Consider the following 17,276-nt stretch of genomic DNA (forward strand, 5'->3'; position numbering starts at 1 on the left):
GCGCAAATAAAGTCCAGGGAATTATTGGCCTTCATTGCAGTCGACCTCAGACACTCGAGCACTAAACACAGCGGTCCAGACACTAAGCTGATAACTCTCCTTCGCAGAGGTAAGAGCAACGGATGTGGAGGATTTTTGCTGCACTTCTTTAATGGTTTCAGACTTTATACTGTTGTCGCTTTCGTCTTCAATGTTTTGTGATCTCGTTAAACGTATCTTTAAAGGTGGCTTAATTTGATACCCCAGAAAACCTTTCAGTGTCGGTGTTCAGCTTAGTGTCGTTGCATTTTTAAACGGTAACTTCAAAGCATCATGTTACCGCTCGCACTGACTTAAATCTGGCTTAAAACTGACCTGGCTTTCCAGTTGCGCATCAGCGTTAGTAACGCCTCTGATTCCTTGGCTTTCAGGTTAAGGTGCAACTTGTCTTTTTAAAATTAAAAATGGTTTGAGAAAGTGCAATTAGAAGCTGAGAAGTTATATTCAGCATCTTAAAAAGCCACGTCTGTACGACTTGGTCGATATCGTTTACTTCAGAAAATGGCTTTATTTCTTTAAGGGACTGCATATGCGACATTTGGATAATTTATTCTGTCCCAGTTACTCCGGTGAAGGGTGTGGCCGCCTGTCGGTGTCGCGTGAGGCTGGGGCTACTGCCGTGATGACTTCCGGGCCGGTGTGCCACTGCTGCCTTCAGGCTGCCCTCACTTTTTGCCTTTTATGGCCATGTCCAGACCGGTCGAGAAACTGCCTTTTGTTTCACAGCTCTGGATTTGACCGAGGATTTACTCAACTGCGACACCCAGCGTTCAGACGCTACAACAAGACTTTCAGCTACTGGATCTAAATTTTTCTTTCCCTCTTAGAAAATGGAAGATGAAATTGCAGCCCTCGTTGTTGACAATGGCTCTGGAATGTGCAAAGCTGGCTTTGCAGGAGATGATGCTCCACGTGCCGTCTTCCCCTCCATTGTTGGTCGCCCCAGGCATCAGGTATGAACTTGCCTCCTTCTCCCTTCATCTGAAAACATGATTGCAAACCTTATAGGGTGAAACTAAAACACTGCTTTTCCAGGGTGTGATGGTTGGAATGGGCCAGAAGGACAGCTATGTTGGTGATGAGGCACAGAGCAAAAGGGGAATTCTGACCCTGAAGTACCCCATTGAGCATGGCATTGTGACAAACTGGGATGACATGGAGAAGATCTGGCATCACACCTTCTACAACGAGCTGCGAGTTGCACCTGAGGAGCACCCTGTGCTGCTCACAGAAGCCCCCCTGAACCCCAAAGCCAATAGGGAGAAGATGACCCAGGTAACTAGTGTAATGTCTCTTCAAAGCTTTCTATTTGCAGGACTGTCTTTAAGTATTTCTTGGTCTTAAACTCCTCCTGTTCCTCAACTTGTAGGTTTCTCTTCCCTGAGCTGAACTTTTCATCTCTTCAGGTTTCTGTTTCCCTGCACTGAATAAATGACTAGATGCAGCATGGGCAATGAAGTTTTCAAATTGCACGTCTGTAGATTAGTTCTGACTAATCTGGTTTTCTGCTTGACTAAAAATGACAAAGCTCTGTCTTTCTAACTTTTTCTCAGGACTCTTGAATTCAGTGAGTAACAGTCCCCTCTCCTTCCAGATCATGTTTGAGACATTCAACACACCTGCCATGTATGTAGCCATCCAGGCTGTGCTGTCCCTGTACGCTTCTGGCCGAACCACTGGTATCGTCATGGACTCTGGTGATGGTGTGACCCACACGGTGCCCATCTATGAAGGATATGCTCTGCCTCATGCCATCCTGAGGCTGGACCTGGCTGGCAGAGACCTCACAGACTACCTCATGAAAATCCTGACTGAGAGGGGTTATAGCTTCACAACCACAGGTAAGCAAACTTCTCTGTTCACTGGAATAAGTTGCCTTAAGGTAATCTATGCCCTGACCATGTCAAAACCTGTTGTCCTCTAGCTGAGCGTGAGATTGTGCGTGACATCAAGGAGAAGTTGTGCTATGTTGCACTGGACTTTGAGCAGGAAATGGGAACTGCTGCTTCCTCCTCTTCATTGGAGAAGAGCTATGAGCTCCCCGACGGCCAGGTCATCACCATCGGAAACGAGAGGTTCCGTTGCCCAGAGGCCCTTTTCCAGCCTTCATTCCTGGGTAAGTTGCATTAATCTTTTAACAGTTGAATGCAATTTTTACTTTTTTGTTTTAAACAAATCACTCTGCTTAACAGGTATGGAATCATGTGGCATTCATGAGACTACCTTCAACAGCATCATGAAGTGTGATGTGGATATTCGTAAGGATCTGTACGCCAACACCGTGCTGTCTGGTGGTACCACCATGTACCCTGGCATCGCTGACCGCATGCAGAAGGAAATCACTGCCTTGGCCCCCACAACCATGAAGATTAAGGTAAGATAGAACATGGCAAGACCTTAATGCCTTTGGACTGAAACATTCTGAACAATGGAGAGTTCTGAATTTCAAATTGCTGCTTGTCTTTCCAGATCATCGCTCCTCCAGAGAGGAAGTACTCTGTGTGGATCGGAGGCTCCATCCTGGCTTCCCTGTCTACCTTCCAGCAGATGTGGATCAGCAAGCAGGAGTATGATGAGTCTGGCCCCAGCATTGTCCACAGGAAGTGCTTCTAAAAAGACTTTCAGTTCTAAACCTGCCACCTTCCCAAAAAAACACTGCTCCAGCCCAAACAGGTTCTGCATACCTGCACCAACACACTGTGCTGAGCCGACACCTCTTCCATTCTGTCATCACTCTGGCTATGACACTATGGCCCTTGATGGGGTGACACTACAGGAAGTAAAGAGCATCCCTGGCGGTGTGAATGTGTGAAACATGTCAGTTGTGTATGTCATTCCAGATGTCTTTGTTCACTACCTTATTTGCCTCTATGAAGGTTTATTCTCTGTTGGGCTTACTGTGTATTGCTTAATGTATAAATTATGTAATCTGAACTTTTTTTTGTTGTACTCAGCCTTAATATTTGGTCCAGTTTGTCATCATGCAAAAAGGACTTTTACATTTTGAGGTGTATGAAGGTTTGTGCATGGGGTGTTAAGTCTCTAATGTACACAACAGCCCAATAAAGCGCACATGTTTGAGATTTCTGTCTGCCTGATCTTGAGTAGGGTTGGGGGGGTTGGGTGGTTAAATGTGCATCTAAAATCAAACCTGTTACTGGCCTAACTCTGTATAACTAGTATTAATGCCTCCTAAGTTTAAAATGAGGGTCTTCAAAAGCTTTACATAGGAGAGCAAAAAGTTAAAAACCAGCAAAGGATTATTTTTTTTTTCTTTAGACTTGTAACAGTCAAGCCAAATTACTAATCCTGCTTGCACATATCTGCCAACAATCTTCAGTTGGGTGCACTGTTTGAACAGTTGGGTGAACCCAAACTTTACAACCATGGCTACATGGCAGTTGAGTTTGGGGAATGAGATGCACTTCCCAAATTGTCCAAGTTGTATTTAACTGTGCAAGGAGTCTAATTTGTAAATGTGAGGCAAGATGGAGTAAAAATGTATCTACCCTTTTAGTAGGGTGGGGCATGCAATTTATATAGCTGAAGATTTTACTGTATTTGTTGCACATTTAAAATTTTCAGCTAAAGTACTGTACAAAACATACCACAGACCTACATACAGTCATTTTTGTACATTTCTATTGGTTGCCTCCTGCATCACTCACCTGATTTAGAGGGTAATTGGGCTAAAAATGGAAACGCGTCAAAACGCCAAGCTAAAATCTAGAGCTATAAACTTGTGTACGACATTTCAAAGAAATGTCAGTTTCTGTAAAGAATAATACCAACTTTTTTTTTCCTCAGAGGATGGATAAGCTGTGATTAAACTGGAAAACTAAGCTAGGTGTCATGCATCAAGCATTTATCTTGAAATTTATGATGCAGTTACATGGGTCAATGACTCACCATGGTACACTTATGTTTAGCTTTGATTTAGAGCTCCATCTAAAATCCGTTATAAAAATTTTATAAATTAAAAATGTAAACTCATTCACTATGCAACATAATTCACATGTGTATTCTGTGTAAGGAGTTGAGCTTCATTTCTTATAGCTGGTCTAGACTCCTTTTTCATGAATCACTGCATTGATGGAGGTGCCTTTCACATTAAAGTGTTAATGAAACCCAACATGCTTTATTGGTGGCCTTCAGCTCATCACCATTTTATTATTCCAGAGTTTTTCCCCTTTCCTTTGCCAATTCTGCATATTCTTTGTGTATTTTAGGTCTGAAGAATTTGCTGGCCAATCAAGCACAACTAGACTGTTGTCTTTAATGGAGGTGTTGGTGGCTGTATGGACAGGTACCAAGTTCTGCTCAAAATTGAAGTGGATCTCCATAAAGCTTGTGAGCAGATAGAAGCATAAAGTGCTCTAAAGATGGCTCCACAGACTTTATGACTGAGACCAAACAGTGGACTAACACCAGCCGATGATGTGGTTTAATTCCCAAATTATTACTGACTGAACAATTTAATCGCCTTTAATCACCCTTCTCTATCTGACTTTGGGACTTTAATTCCAAATGAAATGCAAAACTTACTTTTTATCTTAAAATTGGATATCCTTGGTTTGTTCAGGTAAGACACGTTATCTACCTGGTTAAGAAGTGACTGAACTACAGTTGTAGCTCATTGGCCTGTATGCTGGCTGGCTCTTTGAAGCACAAACTCCAACCACACTCTGAAGGGTGTAGCTATCCCTCCTACTTAACCACTCCGTTATACAGTATTTCAGGATGAGAATGTGAGGTTTAAGAATCATTCAATTTAATAGTTCATCTGGTGTGGGGAGATTTAGATCTTTGTAGGTTGATGAGTATACGAGAGGCAGAAAGTCATAAGATCTTGTATCTTCTACCTGTTCCTTTTCAAACAAATTATGTAAAATTGCATGTCAATGGGCATGATTATTTTTTTTTTCTGTTTTTACTTTTTGTCTGTCTGAGATAGATAGATAGATAGATAGATAGATAGATAGATAGATAGATAGATAGATAGATAGATAGATAGATAGATAGATAGATAGATAGATAGATAGATAGATAGATAGATAGATAGATAGATAGATAGATTCTTCATGAACTTAGATGGCGGTAATGCTACTTATAGCTTTTGCCAATCGCCAATACAAATCACGAAGAAGAGAACGACCAGCAGGAAGTTAGTCCGTTCATTAAGATCTTCCCTGTGGTGCAGCCGCAAATATCCTCCGTGTAGCAGCTAACGGCAGCCTGTGGTTCGGTGTTTAAGCAGGAGGACTGGGACATGAAAGGCACGAGGGTTTAATTTCTAATCAATGTTTAGAAATAACGCACCAGCCATGACTGAGACTGTACCTGGGTTTATGGAGGGAATGGATCGACAGATCGAGCAGGTAGGTAGGAGAGGTTTTAACAGGGCGGGCTGGATATCTTAACTAACGTTTGTTAATTTAATCGCTTCTAAGATCAAGACATTCTGCTTAGTTTACCCTGGAGGTTTTTAATATTCAGATATAGAGAAACAGACTGGTAGGCATTTTGAAATGGTCTGGTGGATTAAGAGCGTAAAAGAAAAAAAAAGTAAGAAAATGTTGTCGACGATGCATTTCTTTTTATTATGAAAAATCATTTATTATCATAAATGATTATGCAGCATATTTTTTTGTACAAAATCTAAGTTACTGCATGTGCTGTCGCATCATGTAGGGCACATACACTCTGCCACAGGAAATGTACACGCAGTGTGAAAAGGTATCTGCTCTATATGTCATGTTTATTTTTAGGTCATAAATTCCTAGCTCAGGTTATTGTGATATCAGACAAAGATCATCTGAATTGTGTGACAACAACTACAATTTAAGTGTTTAGGATAAGAGCTTTGGTGAGACTTAGGCTGGCCTCTTTGCATTGATGTTTTAATATTAACACAGGACAAAAGCAGTTGAGTGAATCGTTAGGTTTTGAGAAACACACCGTTTGCCCAAATCCAGATAAATGCAGGCAAATCTTAGGGGCCCAAAACAGCCCAGGTGTTCATTAAAGCAAATAAGTGAAATATTGTTGGATATTCTTGAACTGCAGTGGACCAGTAGACACCCATTGACCACTGGAAATGGGCACCAGCCCCCCTTGCTTCTCTGCAAGGATAAGTGTGTAGATATTGGATGCATGGATGAACCAGAACATGGAAGGCATTTACTTTTGAGCTCCTGAAAGGAAAAGAGTGTGAGTTCCTTCAGCTTCCTAGCTCAGGTTAAAAAGAACCGCATTTCTTTACTGAGTGTCAGGAAATTTGATTCTGTAGATTCTGCAGAATTCTATCAGCAGTCCTGTCGCCAGAAACAGTCCTCACTTTGACTGGTTCTTGGTTGAAGCAACAACATATTTACAAATGTTACGGTTTACAATATCTTTTATTGGGTTATCTCAGTGAGCTGTCTCGTTAACTGACTGATATAACGGATCTTTTGTCTCTCTGCCAGGCTTTCTGTTACCAGGACACCATGTCGTCTGGCTCGGTTGGGATGTCGGATCTGTCTGATGAGATCCTGTTGTGTATCCTTCGTCATGTTCCAGTGTGTGACCTGCTGACTAATGTGGCAAATGTCTGCCAGAAGTTACACACACTTTGCTACGACAAGATGCTGCTCACAAACGTCAGATTTTCGGAAGAATATCGGGTAAAGGAATTAAAAGTCTCTTACATTCTTTGGAGATGATAAGACATTTCAGGACTGAGAAATTCTTTGTTTTAACTTTGTGTTTAGGTCAGAAACAACCACATGCACAGCATATCAAATACACTTTTTTTAGGAGATATCTGTACAGGTGCTCATGAGTCATAAAACCTTCCCTAACATTGACGTGTAAAACAGGCAGCAGCTCTGGTTTTAATAATAATAAGCCTTGTTTTTTCATTTTTTGTTTCCAGGCTGACGATCAGTTGGTTCGTCACACTCTAAAGCTGCTAGCCAACCACGTACAATCGCTCAGCCTCAACAGCTGCTACTGGCTGTCAGCCTCCACCTTAGACAAACTGGCACGATGCAGAGGAGTAACACATCTGGATGTAACCGGCTGCCGCCTCACCTCCCTTTGCCTGTCGCGTCTCTTATCCTCTTTGTCTTTGCTCAGATCGCTGGCGTTTGATGTTAGGTCCTGTTTCAACTCCGCACTGCTCAGCTCGGAAGCCGTTGATTCACTGAGCCGCCTCACGGAGCTGAGACAGACTCTGTTTACGCCGAGCTATGGCGTAGTGCCTTGCTGTGCTCAACTTCGCAAGTAAGAGTCTGTGGGATCAAAGGAATTGTGAGAAAATTGTAAGGTTAGGTCTTATTATGCACAGATACATATGCTCTTTGTATTTCTATTTCTGTAATGACATCACTAAAACTGATAACTGAAAAGGGGTTACAACTTATTTGTATCACTACAGACAACAATAGAAGCTCATAAAGCTCTCCAGAGAATAAACATCCAGCTTTTCATACACAGAGTATGAAGAATTTTCATCGCTGTGCATTTCCAGAATAGTGATTGCCTCATAGGTCAGTAACTGTCTTCATTGATGATATGAATCTGTCAATAACTGTCTAATAGTAAAGTCCAAGTTTATAACATTTATTTAATACTGTGTTAAAAAACAGTGTTTTTTTCTCCTAAAACCCTTTTTGGATGAGAAATATTAACGGAAATGAACTGATAATGTCACAAAAATGTCATCAATTTAATCAGAAGATCCAATTTTTCTAAATCAAATTAGAATAAAAACCTAACCTGACCTGACTGAGAAAAATGGATGTCATTTTTGGACTCAGCGATGCAAAATAATCCTAATTCAGTTGAAAAAACATAAACGACTTCCAAAAAAATCTCTTTTTGTTATCAACTGTTCCACTGGCTGTGAGGGGTATGTTTGGACAGTGTTAGAGTTGACTGTTTGCCGTTGTGTTTCAGGCTGATGCTGCAGTTTGACATTCCAGATGTGACCAGAGAGGGCATCGGTGTTTGCTGTCAGCTGATGGTCGGCCAGAGCAGCGTGCCACATTACGAACAGCTGGAGGAGTTCACGGCCAGACTGGCCCCAGGAGAGGTGAGTTATTTGGGATTCCTGTTAAACTATCCGTCTGATTCCTGTAATGTACGCTTTAAGAGATCAATCGATGTCTTTTCTGCACCAGGTGAACCAGACTCTGCTCCTTCTCTACCTTGCCGTGTTTAGCGTTCACATTCCAAAGCACCTCAGAGTTTTCCTGGTTTCAATTCCTGGTCCCAATCCGGCTCACTGGCCCGCTGCTCCCTCGCTGGCTCAAAGCCTCGGTCGGCGCGGAGACCTGGTGGCGCTGCAGCTGCCACGCACCTGGCTGGATCCACTGTCCCTGAAGCGAGCTCTGGAGGGAAACAGCCCCAAGCACCTGAGCTTCAGCCGCTGCCCTGCGTTGTGGCCGCAGGTCTTCCAGTCGCTGCTTGGCGGTGGAGTCAGAGATGCCGCTCAGCTCGTCAGCCTCAACCTCAGCGGGATCAACCATGTTCCGTACTCGGAGTGCAGGAGTGTGGAGGATCAGCTGGTTGCTGAGACAATGGGCCAGGTGGCTGCAACCTGCTCCAACGTTAAACACCTGAACCTGATGCACACGCATTATCATCACGAGTGCTCACCTGGGCTGGACGGACAAACACACTTGGGTGCCAGCCTGGGCAGATTCAAACACCTGCGGTCTCTGACCCTGCCTGCCTGCGCTTTGTCAGATGGTGTAAATCCCAATCACACCTCAGTGCGCAGCTCAACTCCCTCACTGCTGTTCCAGGGACTAAAGAAGGCCCCGCGTGTGGGTCTCCAGAATTACAGACCTGATTCGGAGCCTTCGTTCGCCGGGGACAGCATTTCTGGGCTGGTTTTGCTCACAGCTGGCTGTCACTTTTTAGAAACCTTTGAGCTCATCGGTCCAGGTTTTGCATCGGCGCTGCCTCGGCTCGAGCCGTGCACCCGTGCCAGCGTGGAGCCTCGTGGGATGTGCGCTTGGGCGCGAGGAGTTGGAGATGTGCACCTAGCAGCGCTAGACGCTTTACCTCGGCTGCATCGCTTGACTCTGGCTGGACTCCCTGGAGTCCTCAAAGGAACTGGACTGGTACAGCTGACTAGGAAGTGCAGAGACCTACGGGTGTTGTCCTTAGCCAACTTGGGATCTCTGAAAACCATGAACTACACAGCCTCCTTGCTGGAGACACTTACACAGTGCACACAGCTGCAGGAGCTCAGGTCAGAGGATGTCTTCGACTTTTCTTTTCCTTGTTCAGAAACATTTGGCTGTGCATGGATGGTGAATTCATAAACATAACCACATATTCCTTTAATGTAGTCTTCAATTTAGCTAGCATTATCTCAGTCAAGTTGGGATTTATATGCAGTCAAGGAAACGCTGGAATTTAATCTTAAGATTTGCAACTTATCAATAAGAACACCAAAAGATGAGAATTGAAGCAGTTTTTTCTGACATTGTCTGAATGTGTCCTTCCATTCATCCAACCATTTTTTGTCTATCTGTGCATCTAATCGTCTTTTAACAGATCCATCCATCCATCCTCACAGTGTGGTTTTCTGCTGAAAATCTGAAGTCTTCATTTTTGTTTTAGGTTAGAGCAGCCATACCTAAATGCCAATGCGTCTTTCTTTGAGGCCTTGTCCAGCTGCCATCGCCTGCAGCGGCTCTGTCTCATCTCCCGTAGCGGCACCTTCGACTCTTTGGCCACAGAGACCTTCATGGAGCGGTGTTGCCATGTTGTAATGTGCCACATGTTCATGGGCGGCACCCTGGCTGCCTGTCGGACACTGCAGAAGTCCCTGCTGGACAAGTAAGTGAAAATTAAGTTGTATTTACTGATTTCTTGTGCTTTTATTGTTGTGTCACACTTCAATGTTTCAAACTATCGAATATGTGTTAATATTAGATAAATATTACCTAAATAAATACACAAAGGCGTTTCAGTGTGATGACTCTGAAACACCTTGCCATTTCTTTATAATTTTCATTTCACCGACCCACTAATTGTAAATTCTTTACAACTGGTGGTTCGCTGGTTCGATTCCCGCTCCTCGTTGGGCCTTTGTTGTGTTTGTATTACATGTCCAAACACTAGGGGTCACTGCCATGCCAGTATCAAATGTTATGGGGTTTATACTCTTCTTCATGATATGTATGTGGGTGATGAGCATGGCAGAACAAAGTTGAGCAAATAATCAAGAGAAGTTATTTTTACTGACTAACACTCCGCCTCTGTCGCTGTGTCCTCGGGGAAAACGTCCACCTTGCCTGCTGGTGTTGGTCAGAAGGTTCGATGGTGCGATTATAGCATCATCCAATAAATTGGAGTCAGTTTTGTGCTTTCTCTTTCTGTTAGATTTTCAGCTGAGCGTTCGGCACTCAGTGTGGTCATCTACCCGCTACAACACGAGGACCTGCCCTCCGTCATCAGGGGCATCTCACTGACGCTGCTGGATCGGATAACTTTGTTTCAGAGCCATGTTGCGCAGCCTCCACATTTATCACCCATGTGACATCACCAGTGATCTGTAACGTAATTGCTGTTGCTGAAAATAAAATTTTGTGAAATACTATCTGTCAAGCTTCTGATTAGGTAACAGCAGCAGTGTAAAAGAAATACATCAGCATAACTGTTTTGGGTAATAATGGTTTGTTTAGTCGTCCATCTACACATGGTGCTGCTCGCGCATCTCAATAATAAATCACTTCAGTTGCTTAGTTTCTGTTTTAAAATAAGTGCCAACAATATTTGTAGAGAATGAAACTTTGTAAATGAAGCTGTGACACAACAAATGGTTTTTTTGGAGTTTTTAAATGATTTCTTGTGTGCATGTATTTTTCTACAAACTGGAAGTTTAAACAAAAGTCCACTTATAATAATGGTCTGTTCCTAAAGATGTGCAAAATATGATTTTTATGAATGAAAGTGTAATTGTTGCATATTAATTTCTTCACATTAAGCCACAAACATTTCCAGTTTTCCTTGATGAATCAAACCTGGTTTATTTCTATTTAATACAGAAATATCCTTATTAGTGATTATGCTCACTGTTTGGAAGCTCTTAGTCTGATATTTTAACTGTTTTGTGCCATGCTTGAAGTATTTCATAAAAATATGATTATCAAAAAGGAATCTTTCTGTTTTTTTTGTTTGTTTATTTTTTTTATAATGATTCAGTTGTGTAGTTTAATTTCTTAGGACAGAAAAATATTTACACTCTTTGTGACATTTATGGAGAGGGAAGGTTATTTACTTTTCAGGACAGTTACATTTTTCTCTTTTATTTGCAAGTAAAATCACCGTTAAAAGATGGTGGGGTCCCCTTACAGGACCGTCTCACAGTACATCCACTTCATAAACTATTTTATTTTGTTAAAGGTACAGCTGGTTTTACTTCAAGACTATCGGTTTTTGTTGCAGCACACATCCAGACCTCTGGCATTACATATAATTCGGAGTAGAGATATTCCACATATGGAGCCTTCATTGGATGTAGTGTGGGCTAAAGTGAACTTAGCGCCCAGAAATCCTGATAATAATCAAATACATTACATTGTTATACCCAATTTTATATATTTAACTTAAAAAAACCCTCATTTGATTAAGGTTGTTGATGATCCGATATTGGCAGGGGGGGTTTCATACGTTTTGGGAGTGCACCCCATGCAATTATCTTTATGACCAGTAGAGGGCAGTGTGTGCATAAAGTCTAGCATCACGGCAGACAGAATAATAGATTAATGATAGAATCGATTAAATGTGGGACTAGAAGGAGTTTTTTCGACAACTTGTTTAGCAGGAAGCAGAACCATATGTTGTGAACACATTGCATCGTCTAAATCCTCGTTTGTTTGCTAAAGTCTGGCGAATTTGCTCTCTAAATTATGACTCGGTTTCTATTTTTCAGGTCTGGACTACTGCGTCATTGAAGCATGGTTGTTCGGGTCAACATGGTTTCCTCCAAACAAAATTCGAGATTTTATATTTTAAAATAAATTGACTTTCAATTTATTTTAGAGATAGAGAGTCACCACCGTGAAAGCGCTTAAAGATGTTAGCTGTTAGATGTTTACGAGACTGGAGTAAAATATCTGTGACCAGGTTTTCTTTTTTCCCTTCGGAGGCGGGGATTCTAAAAACACATCTAGGAGGTCTCAGAATACCAAAGCGCAGGTTCGCAGTCCTCTCAGCGGCTCCATGTCGGCTCCCTGTCAGGTTTGTGTCCCTGTCCGCCTCTGTCGGAACGGATACTGGAGCCTCACCTGACCGGGAAAACTTCGGCTCCTTGTCTGAGGACATTTCCTCCAGGAGGTCGTTCAGGAAGAGCCGCCCGGACATCCAGGACCTGCGACACCGGGAGGATTTTATGGAGGAGGAAGAGGAGCTGAAGAAACCCCACAGAAGGACTGCGAGGAGAAACACTGCCTACTGGTACTTCTTACAGTGCAAGAGACTTATCAAAGAGAACAAGGTTTGCCTTAGTGAGCTGTCTTTGCGACTTCCTTCACCTCTTTTCTCTGTATTAATGTTTTTATTTGCTCCACAGCTGCAAGAGGCCTTGGATGTTTTCAGCAGCAACATGCTGAAAGAGGAGAGGCTGCAGCCGGAGGAGTTCAACTACTCTGTGCTCATTGGAGGCTGTGGTCGAGCTGGACAACTCAAACAGGCCTTCAAGCTCTACAACGATGTAAAGTTTAATATCTGCCTCTCTTGTCATTTTTGTCCCCTGCCATCATCCCTGTTTTTTCTTTTCTTCCTTGTTGTAGTTCTTATTTATTTCCAGTATTTTGAGATTTTATGTTTTTAAATGACCAAAAAGAATTGTAAAATCTGAAAAGTTGAGTCTGAAAAACGTTTGTAGTTTTTACATGTGGGAATCCAGATAAGTGGTGCTATTTTAGTGTTACACAATCTCACTGTTTTTGTGCTTTTTAAAAAAAAAATTATTTGACTGGAAATATTTTCAAACAGCCAAATTCGTTGGATGTTAAGCCTGAATATTGCGTATACCAAAACTTTTCATACTCTGGAGTCTAACCCTCCAGTTTACAGACCTTCCTAGTGACCCAGTCAGTGACCTCTGTAATGCTGTGTGTAATTGTTGCCGTGTCCTTCAGATGAAAAAGCGAGGTCTGGCTGCAACAGATGCAACCTACACCGCGTTGTTCAACGCCTGCGCCGAGTCGCCATCAAAGCAAGCCGGACTCCAGCAAGCCCTGAAGCTGGAACAAGAGCTCCTGCGTAAGAACTACCCTCTGAGCACCATTACGTACCACGCTTTGCTCAAGACCCACGCCATCACCAACCACATCCAAGCCTGTGTTCACACACTCCGGGTACGACAGCGACCTTCTCATGTCAGGGTGTAAGACGTTGCATTGCGTCTGTTAAAGAGTTTTGCTTGTCTTTGTAGGAAATGGTGAAAAATGGACACACTGTAACTCAGGAGGCGTTTCATTACCTGCTGATGGGCTGTTTGACGGACAAAGACACAGGATTCAGACTGGCTTTGCAGGTAATTCTGATTCTCCGGAGCGGTGAGCATTTTTTGAACTGACTGAATATTTTTAGTGCTTTTCAAATGCTGCCCAAATAACTTAGTTGCTTTTGACTGAACCAGAGAGTATACAGTACATAGTGCCCTCCACACTTATTGGTACTGCTGATAAAGATGTGTGAAGAAAATGTAAATAAATGAATATTCTGTCCAAAACAAAGCATTTCTTATTTTGTTGTTTAAAGATTGTCGTTTTGCTGCTTCTGTTAACTGCAGGTGTGGCGTCAGATGCTGCGGTCGGGGATTGTCCCAGACTCAAAGAACTATACTCTGCTCCTACGAACAGCCAGGGATTGTGGGATTGGCGATCCAGCCTTAGCATCAAGTGTTCTGCTGAATCCTGACTATGAAATTTGGAGGGAAAAGGAAGATGCGTCAGAAGCCAGTTACAAGGGTGTAATAGACATCGACCTTCTAGAGAGGCAGCTGTTTCTTCAACACAGTCAGACAAACAACAAGCTCAGTGAAGAGGAGAAACCCACCCATCTTATGCCAGTCAGACAAACTGAAAACATCTCACTGCCTTCTGATATAGTAGCCGACTCTACAGCCCCTAATCTGCTGGACCTTTTTGAAGGCAGAAGAGGGGCCATGCTCACTCTCAGCTCTGTAGACACAGCCTCTGACAGGTTGGCCCTTATTGGTGGAGCTAAAGGGTTCCTAGACAAGATGGAGGCTAATGGACTGAGTCCAGACCTGAAAACTCTGACGCTCTTGGCCGACATGATGGAGCCTGGCCACCAGTCCCTGCAGATGCTGTTAAAGGCCGCCAAGCAGCATCAGGTGAAGCTCGACGTCGCATTTTTTAACTCCGCCATCCGCAGAACTGTCAGAGTGAGCAACCCAGAGGATGTAAAGGTAACAGCACACACAAAACCAATCAGAAACGAAGTGAGTGTCAGATCCCCTTGAACTAGTTGCTGGTGTCCGTCTGTGCAAGTTATATTTGACCTACATGAAAACATGAGACAATGTTTGCATAATTACTTTTACTCTATAAAGCTACCACCTGTACTAGCTAGAGATATCTAGAGTAACTTTAAGTTCATGACATTTTCTAAAACACATCATTAGAGGTGCACTGAGTGCAGTTTTCTGGCTGATCTAATATGCATTTCCATGTGTTTATGGTTCATATTTATTGTGATTCTGTGATTTCTTGGCTTTCTATTTTTAATACATTTTCACACAATTCAAAAACCTTCTATGCATTGTCATAACGGGGTATTTGTGTGTAACATAACAAAATGTGGAAAAGGCGAAGGGCTGTGACTACTGTATATGTTATGAAAAACTATGCGTGTGTATATATAGTTTACATTCCTACTCTCCCCAGGCTGTGCTGCATGTGATGCGACAGAGAAATGTCAGCCTGAATATTCAGACATATGGATGTCTGGCATTAAGCTGCGATCGGCAGGAGGAAGGTCTGCAGCTGCTAACAGACATGCAGGTGACACTAAACAACCTGACACTGCACACAATACACACACAGCTGTTCTAACCACTTGACGGGTAGTAAACTGGTTTGCTTATCTCTGATTGTTTCTGCAGGATGCAGGATTTCGGCCCAATGTCCATGTGTTCTCTGCTCTGATTGGCCGGGCAACTCGGAGACTGGATTACATCTACCTGAAAACGCTCCTGAAAAGCATGAAGGACCTGAGTGTGTGGCCTAATGAGGTCATCATCCGGCAGCTGGAGTTTGCTGCACAATATCCTCCCAACTACAACCAGGTCAGAGCAAAAAAAAAACAAAAAAACAGTATAAATCATTTTAAATAATATTGTTTTTCACACCTTCCAGTATCATCCTCTTTAGTGTCATTTTCAGATGTTGCTTATTTTCTCATAATTCCCCTCTTTAATTCCCTCTCTCTTTGCTCAATCCCAGTATAAATCCAGAAACAACTACCTGGTGCACATAGATGGTTTCCGTGGTTACTACCAGCAGTGGCTGAAGGATTCAGCGGCTCAGAGCACTGAGGTGGAAGAGGAGCAGAAGGAGCAGAAGGAGCAGTCGGTGCTGCAGTGTGAGTCAGGCGCTGCGGTGGACGGACTGACTGAGGCTCAGAGGAACCACAGAGCAGCAGCCAGGAGACATTTTTCTCGAGGGAATAAGAAAAACATCTCCCAGTCTTATTAGGCTTTATCAATATGAACGCACTTGGGTCATACAATGGCTGAAGTCAGGAAATGTGGTTTTGTATTGAAAATGTTGATGTTATTATGGTTTATCATAAACTTGATACATTCTATCTGGTTTTGTCTTGTGATTGGTTGAGTTTATTATCCTTTGCGGTGGGACAGGCCAGTTGGGATCCAGTTTCAGATTTCCATCTGTGGGTGTAGAGTGAAGAGCTACCGCTGCCAGCGAGACAACCCCTCAGCATAATGCTGCTACCACCCTGCTTGACAGTTGGTCTGTTCTTGGGTTTGAAGTCCATTTGAAGAACCCACCATGACCAGCCACAAGCTGAAATGCCCCTCAGCAGTTTTCAGTCAGGTTTTTTTCTTAATCTGTTTAGTAGATCATGGCGGATTAAATGACAATAGAAGAATACCATCAGACTCGCGACTGTCATTAGAATGGAAATCTGTTATAAGTGCAGTTCCCGTTATAAGTTGTTATAAGTTGCAGTGCAGTATAAGTGCAATACTGCATAAGTTTATGCCGTATTTAAAGACAAGCAGTCCTGTAACTTGTGAATTTCATGGATTTTTTCTGATCTTAAAATATCTATGTACAGTAAGTTAATACTTTTACGCCAGGTAAAAATTATGATTTGAGATTTTAATATCTAGAAATGAAACAATTCAAATGAGAGTTCTGTCATACACCCATTTAAAAAAACTTCCTCTTTAATTTAAAGCCATAACTGAATTTCTGCTGTAAAGATGAGCAACTGGGCCAGCAGAGGGAGCCATACATCTGACATTAAGGTAAAGCATGAAGAGAAGCTTAAATGTGAATGTAATGTATGCAGAACTTCATAAACTTAATGTTATAAGTGGTTGTTTATTTAAGAAGTATAAATGTCTAGAATAAGAACCAGAAGACACAAGTGGTGACATGATGAGAGAAACTACAGCAAATAAAGTTTTTTTTTTCTTTTGTTGCTCCCAAAAAGCGAGTAGACGGCATCTAGTTCTGTGTATGATGAACATTGAAGTTCTCCTGCAGGAAGCTTTGGAGATGTTTTACACCATTAACATTCTCCTTACTGTGCAAAGATAAACTTCAGTCATCATTCAGTCTGTGGTAAAAAGGAGTTAAGTCATATTTGCACTTCAGATAAATAGAAAGATCTTTCACACGTTTGTGTAAACCGATAAAGGTGGTTGAATATTAACTCCAGTTTATAGCCTCAGAATCATACAAAAATGAAATGGGTAATAATTAAGCTGTTGCTTTGTCACACCCTTAGTTTATGAGCAAGACAGCAATGAACAGAGGTAAGAGGAAAACAAGGACTTAGATGCAGGTTCCATACAATTTGCACAGGTGAAGGACGGGAGAATTTCAAAGAGTTGGATCAGTTAATAAGAGCCAACCATGATGCAGAAGAGGAAGAACCTGTTCCATAAAGAAAGCAGTTTAACATGTGACTGTCATCAGTTTCTAGGCTCTTATTTATGCTTCTGTTTCTGC

The 17,276-nt window shown here is 42.4% G+C and overlaps 3 protein-coding genes across 3 annotated transcripts; all 3 read left to right on the top strand.

Annotated features, from left to right (window-relative positions):
• LOC102218394 (actin, cytoplasmic 2) lies at window positions 1-3,122 on the top strand. The gene is made up of 7 exons (XM_005811956.2): window positions 1-109; window positions 867-992; window positions 1,075-1,314; window positions 1,634-1,880; window positions 1,964-2,155; window positions 2,232-2,413; window positions 2,509-3,122. The coding sequence occupies exons 2-7, from the start codon at window positions 870-872 to the stop codon at window positions 2,650-2,652; spliced, it is 1,128 nt and encodes a 375-aa protein (XP_005812013.1). The 5' UTR covers window positions 1-109; window positions 867-869; the 3' UTR covers window positions 2,653-3,122.
• Window positions 3,123-5,219: 2,097 nt separating this feature from the next.
• fbxl18 (F-box and leucine rich repeat protein 18) lies at window positions 5,220-10,641 on the top strand. Its single transcript, XM_005811968.2, has 7 exons — window positions 5,220-5,417; window positions 6,507-6,704; window positions 6,956-7,305; window positions 7,981-8,116; window positions 8,205-9,283; window positions 9,658-9,876; window positions 10,423-10,641. Exons 1-7 carry the CDS (start codon window positions 5,340-5,342, stop codon window positions 10,577-10,579), a joined length of 2,217 nt encoding a protein of 738 aa, XP_005812025.1. The 5' UTR covers window positions 5,220-5,339; the 3' UTR covers window positions 10,580-10,641.
• Window positions 10,642-11,868: 1,227 nt separating this feature from the next.
• Window positions 11,869-15,882, top strand: LOC102221245 (pentatricopeptide repeat-containing protein 1, mitochondrial-like). Its single transcript, XM_005811967.2, has 8 exons — window positions 11,869-12,538; window positions 12,614-12,754; window positions 13,185-13,403; window positions 13,481-13,582; window positions 13,841-14,482; window positions 14,961-15,077; window positions 15,179-15,361; window positions 15,519-15,882. Exons 1-8 carry the CDS (start codon window positions 12,119-12,121, stop codon window positions 15,768-15,770), a joined length of 2,076 nt encoding a protein of 691 aa, XP_005812024.1. The 5' UTR covers window positions 11,869-12,118; the 3' UTR covers window positions 15,771-15,882.
• The last annotated feature ends 1,394 nt before the right edge of the window (window positions 15,883-17,276 follow it).

The sequence above is a fragment of the Xiphophorus maculatus genome, chromosome 5 (assembly GCF_002775205.1).
Source record: "Xiphophorus maculatus strain JP 163 A chromosome 5, X_maculatus-5.0-male, whole genome shotgun sequence".
Classification (NCBI taxonomy): domain Eukaryota; kingdom Metazoa; phylum Chordata; class Actinopteri; order Cyprinodontiformes; family Poeciliidae; genus Xiphophorus; species Xiphophorus maculatus.

Excerpts from the sequence above, each read along its gene's own strand:
- LOC102218394 (XM_005811956.2), top strand. The coding sequence starts at position 870 with ATGGAAGATGAAATTGCAGCCCTCGTTGTTGACAATGGCTCTGGAATG. Across the intron at positions 1,881-1,963 it reads TTATAGCTTCACAACCACAG|CTGAGCGTGAGATTGTGCGT; the intron begins GTAAGCAAACTT and ends GTTGTCCTCTAG. Across the intron at positions 2,414-2,508 it reads CCACAACCATGAAGATTAAG|ATCATCGCTCCTCCAGAGAG; the intron begins GTAAGATAGAAC and ends TTGTCTTTCCAG.
- fbxl18 (XM_005811968.2), top strand. The coding sequence starts at position 5,340 with ATGTTTAGAAATAACGCACCAGCCATGACTGAGACTGTACCTGGGTTT. Across the intron at positions 5,418-6,506 it reads TGGATCGACAGATCGAGCAG|GCTTTCTGTTACCAGGACAC; the intron begins GTAGGTAGGAGA and ends TCTCTCTGCCAG. Across the intron at positions 7,306-7,980 it reads TGCTGTGCTCAACTTCGCAA|GCTGATGCTGCAGTTTGACA; the intron begins GTAAGAGTCTGT and ends GTTGTGTTTCAG.
- LOC102221245 (XM_005811967.2), top strand. The coding sequence starts at position 12,119 with ATGTTAGCTGTTAGATGTTTACGAGACTGGAGTAAAATATCTGTGACC. Across the intron at positions 12,539-12,613 it reads GACTTATCAAAGAGAACAAG|CTGCAAGAGGCCTTGGATGT; the intron begins GTTTGCCTTAGT and ends TTTGCTCCACAG. Across the intron at positions 15,362-15,518 it reads ATCCTCCCAACTACAACCAG|TATAAATCCAGAAACAACTA; the intron begins GTCAGAGCAAAA and ends GCTCAATCCCAG.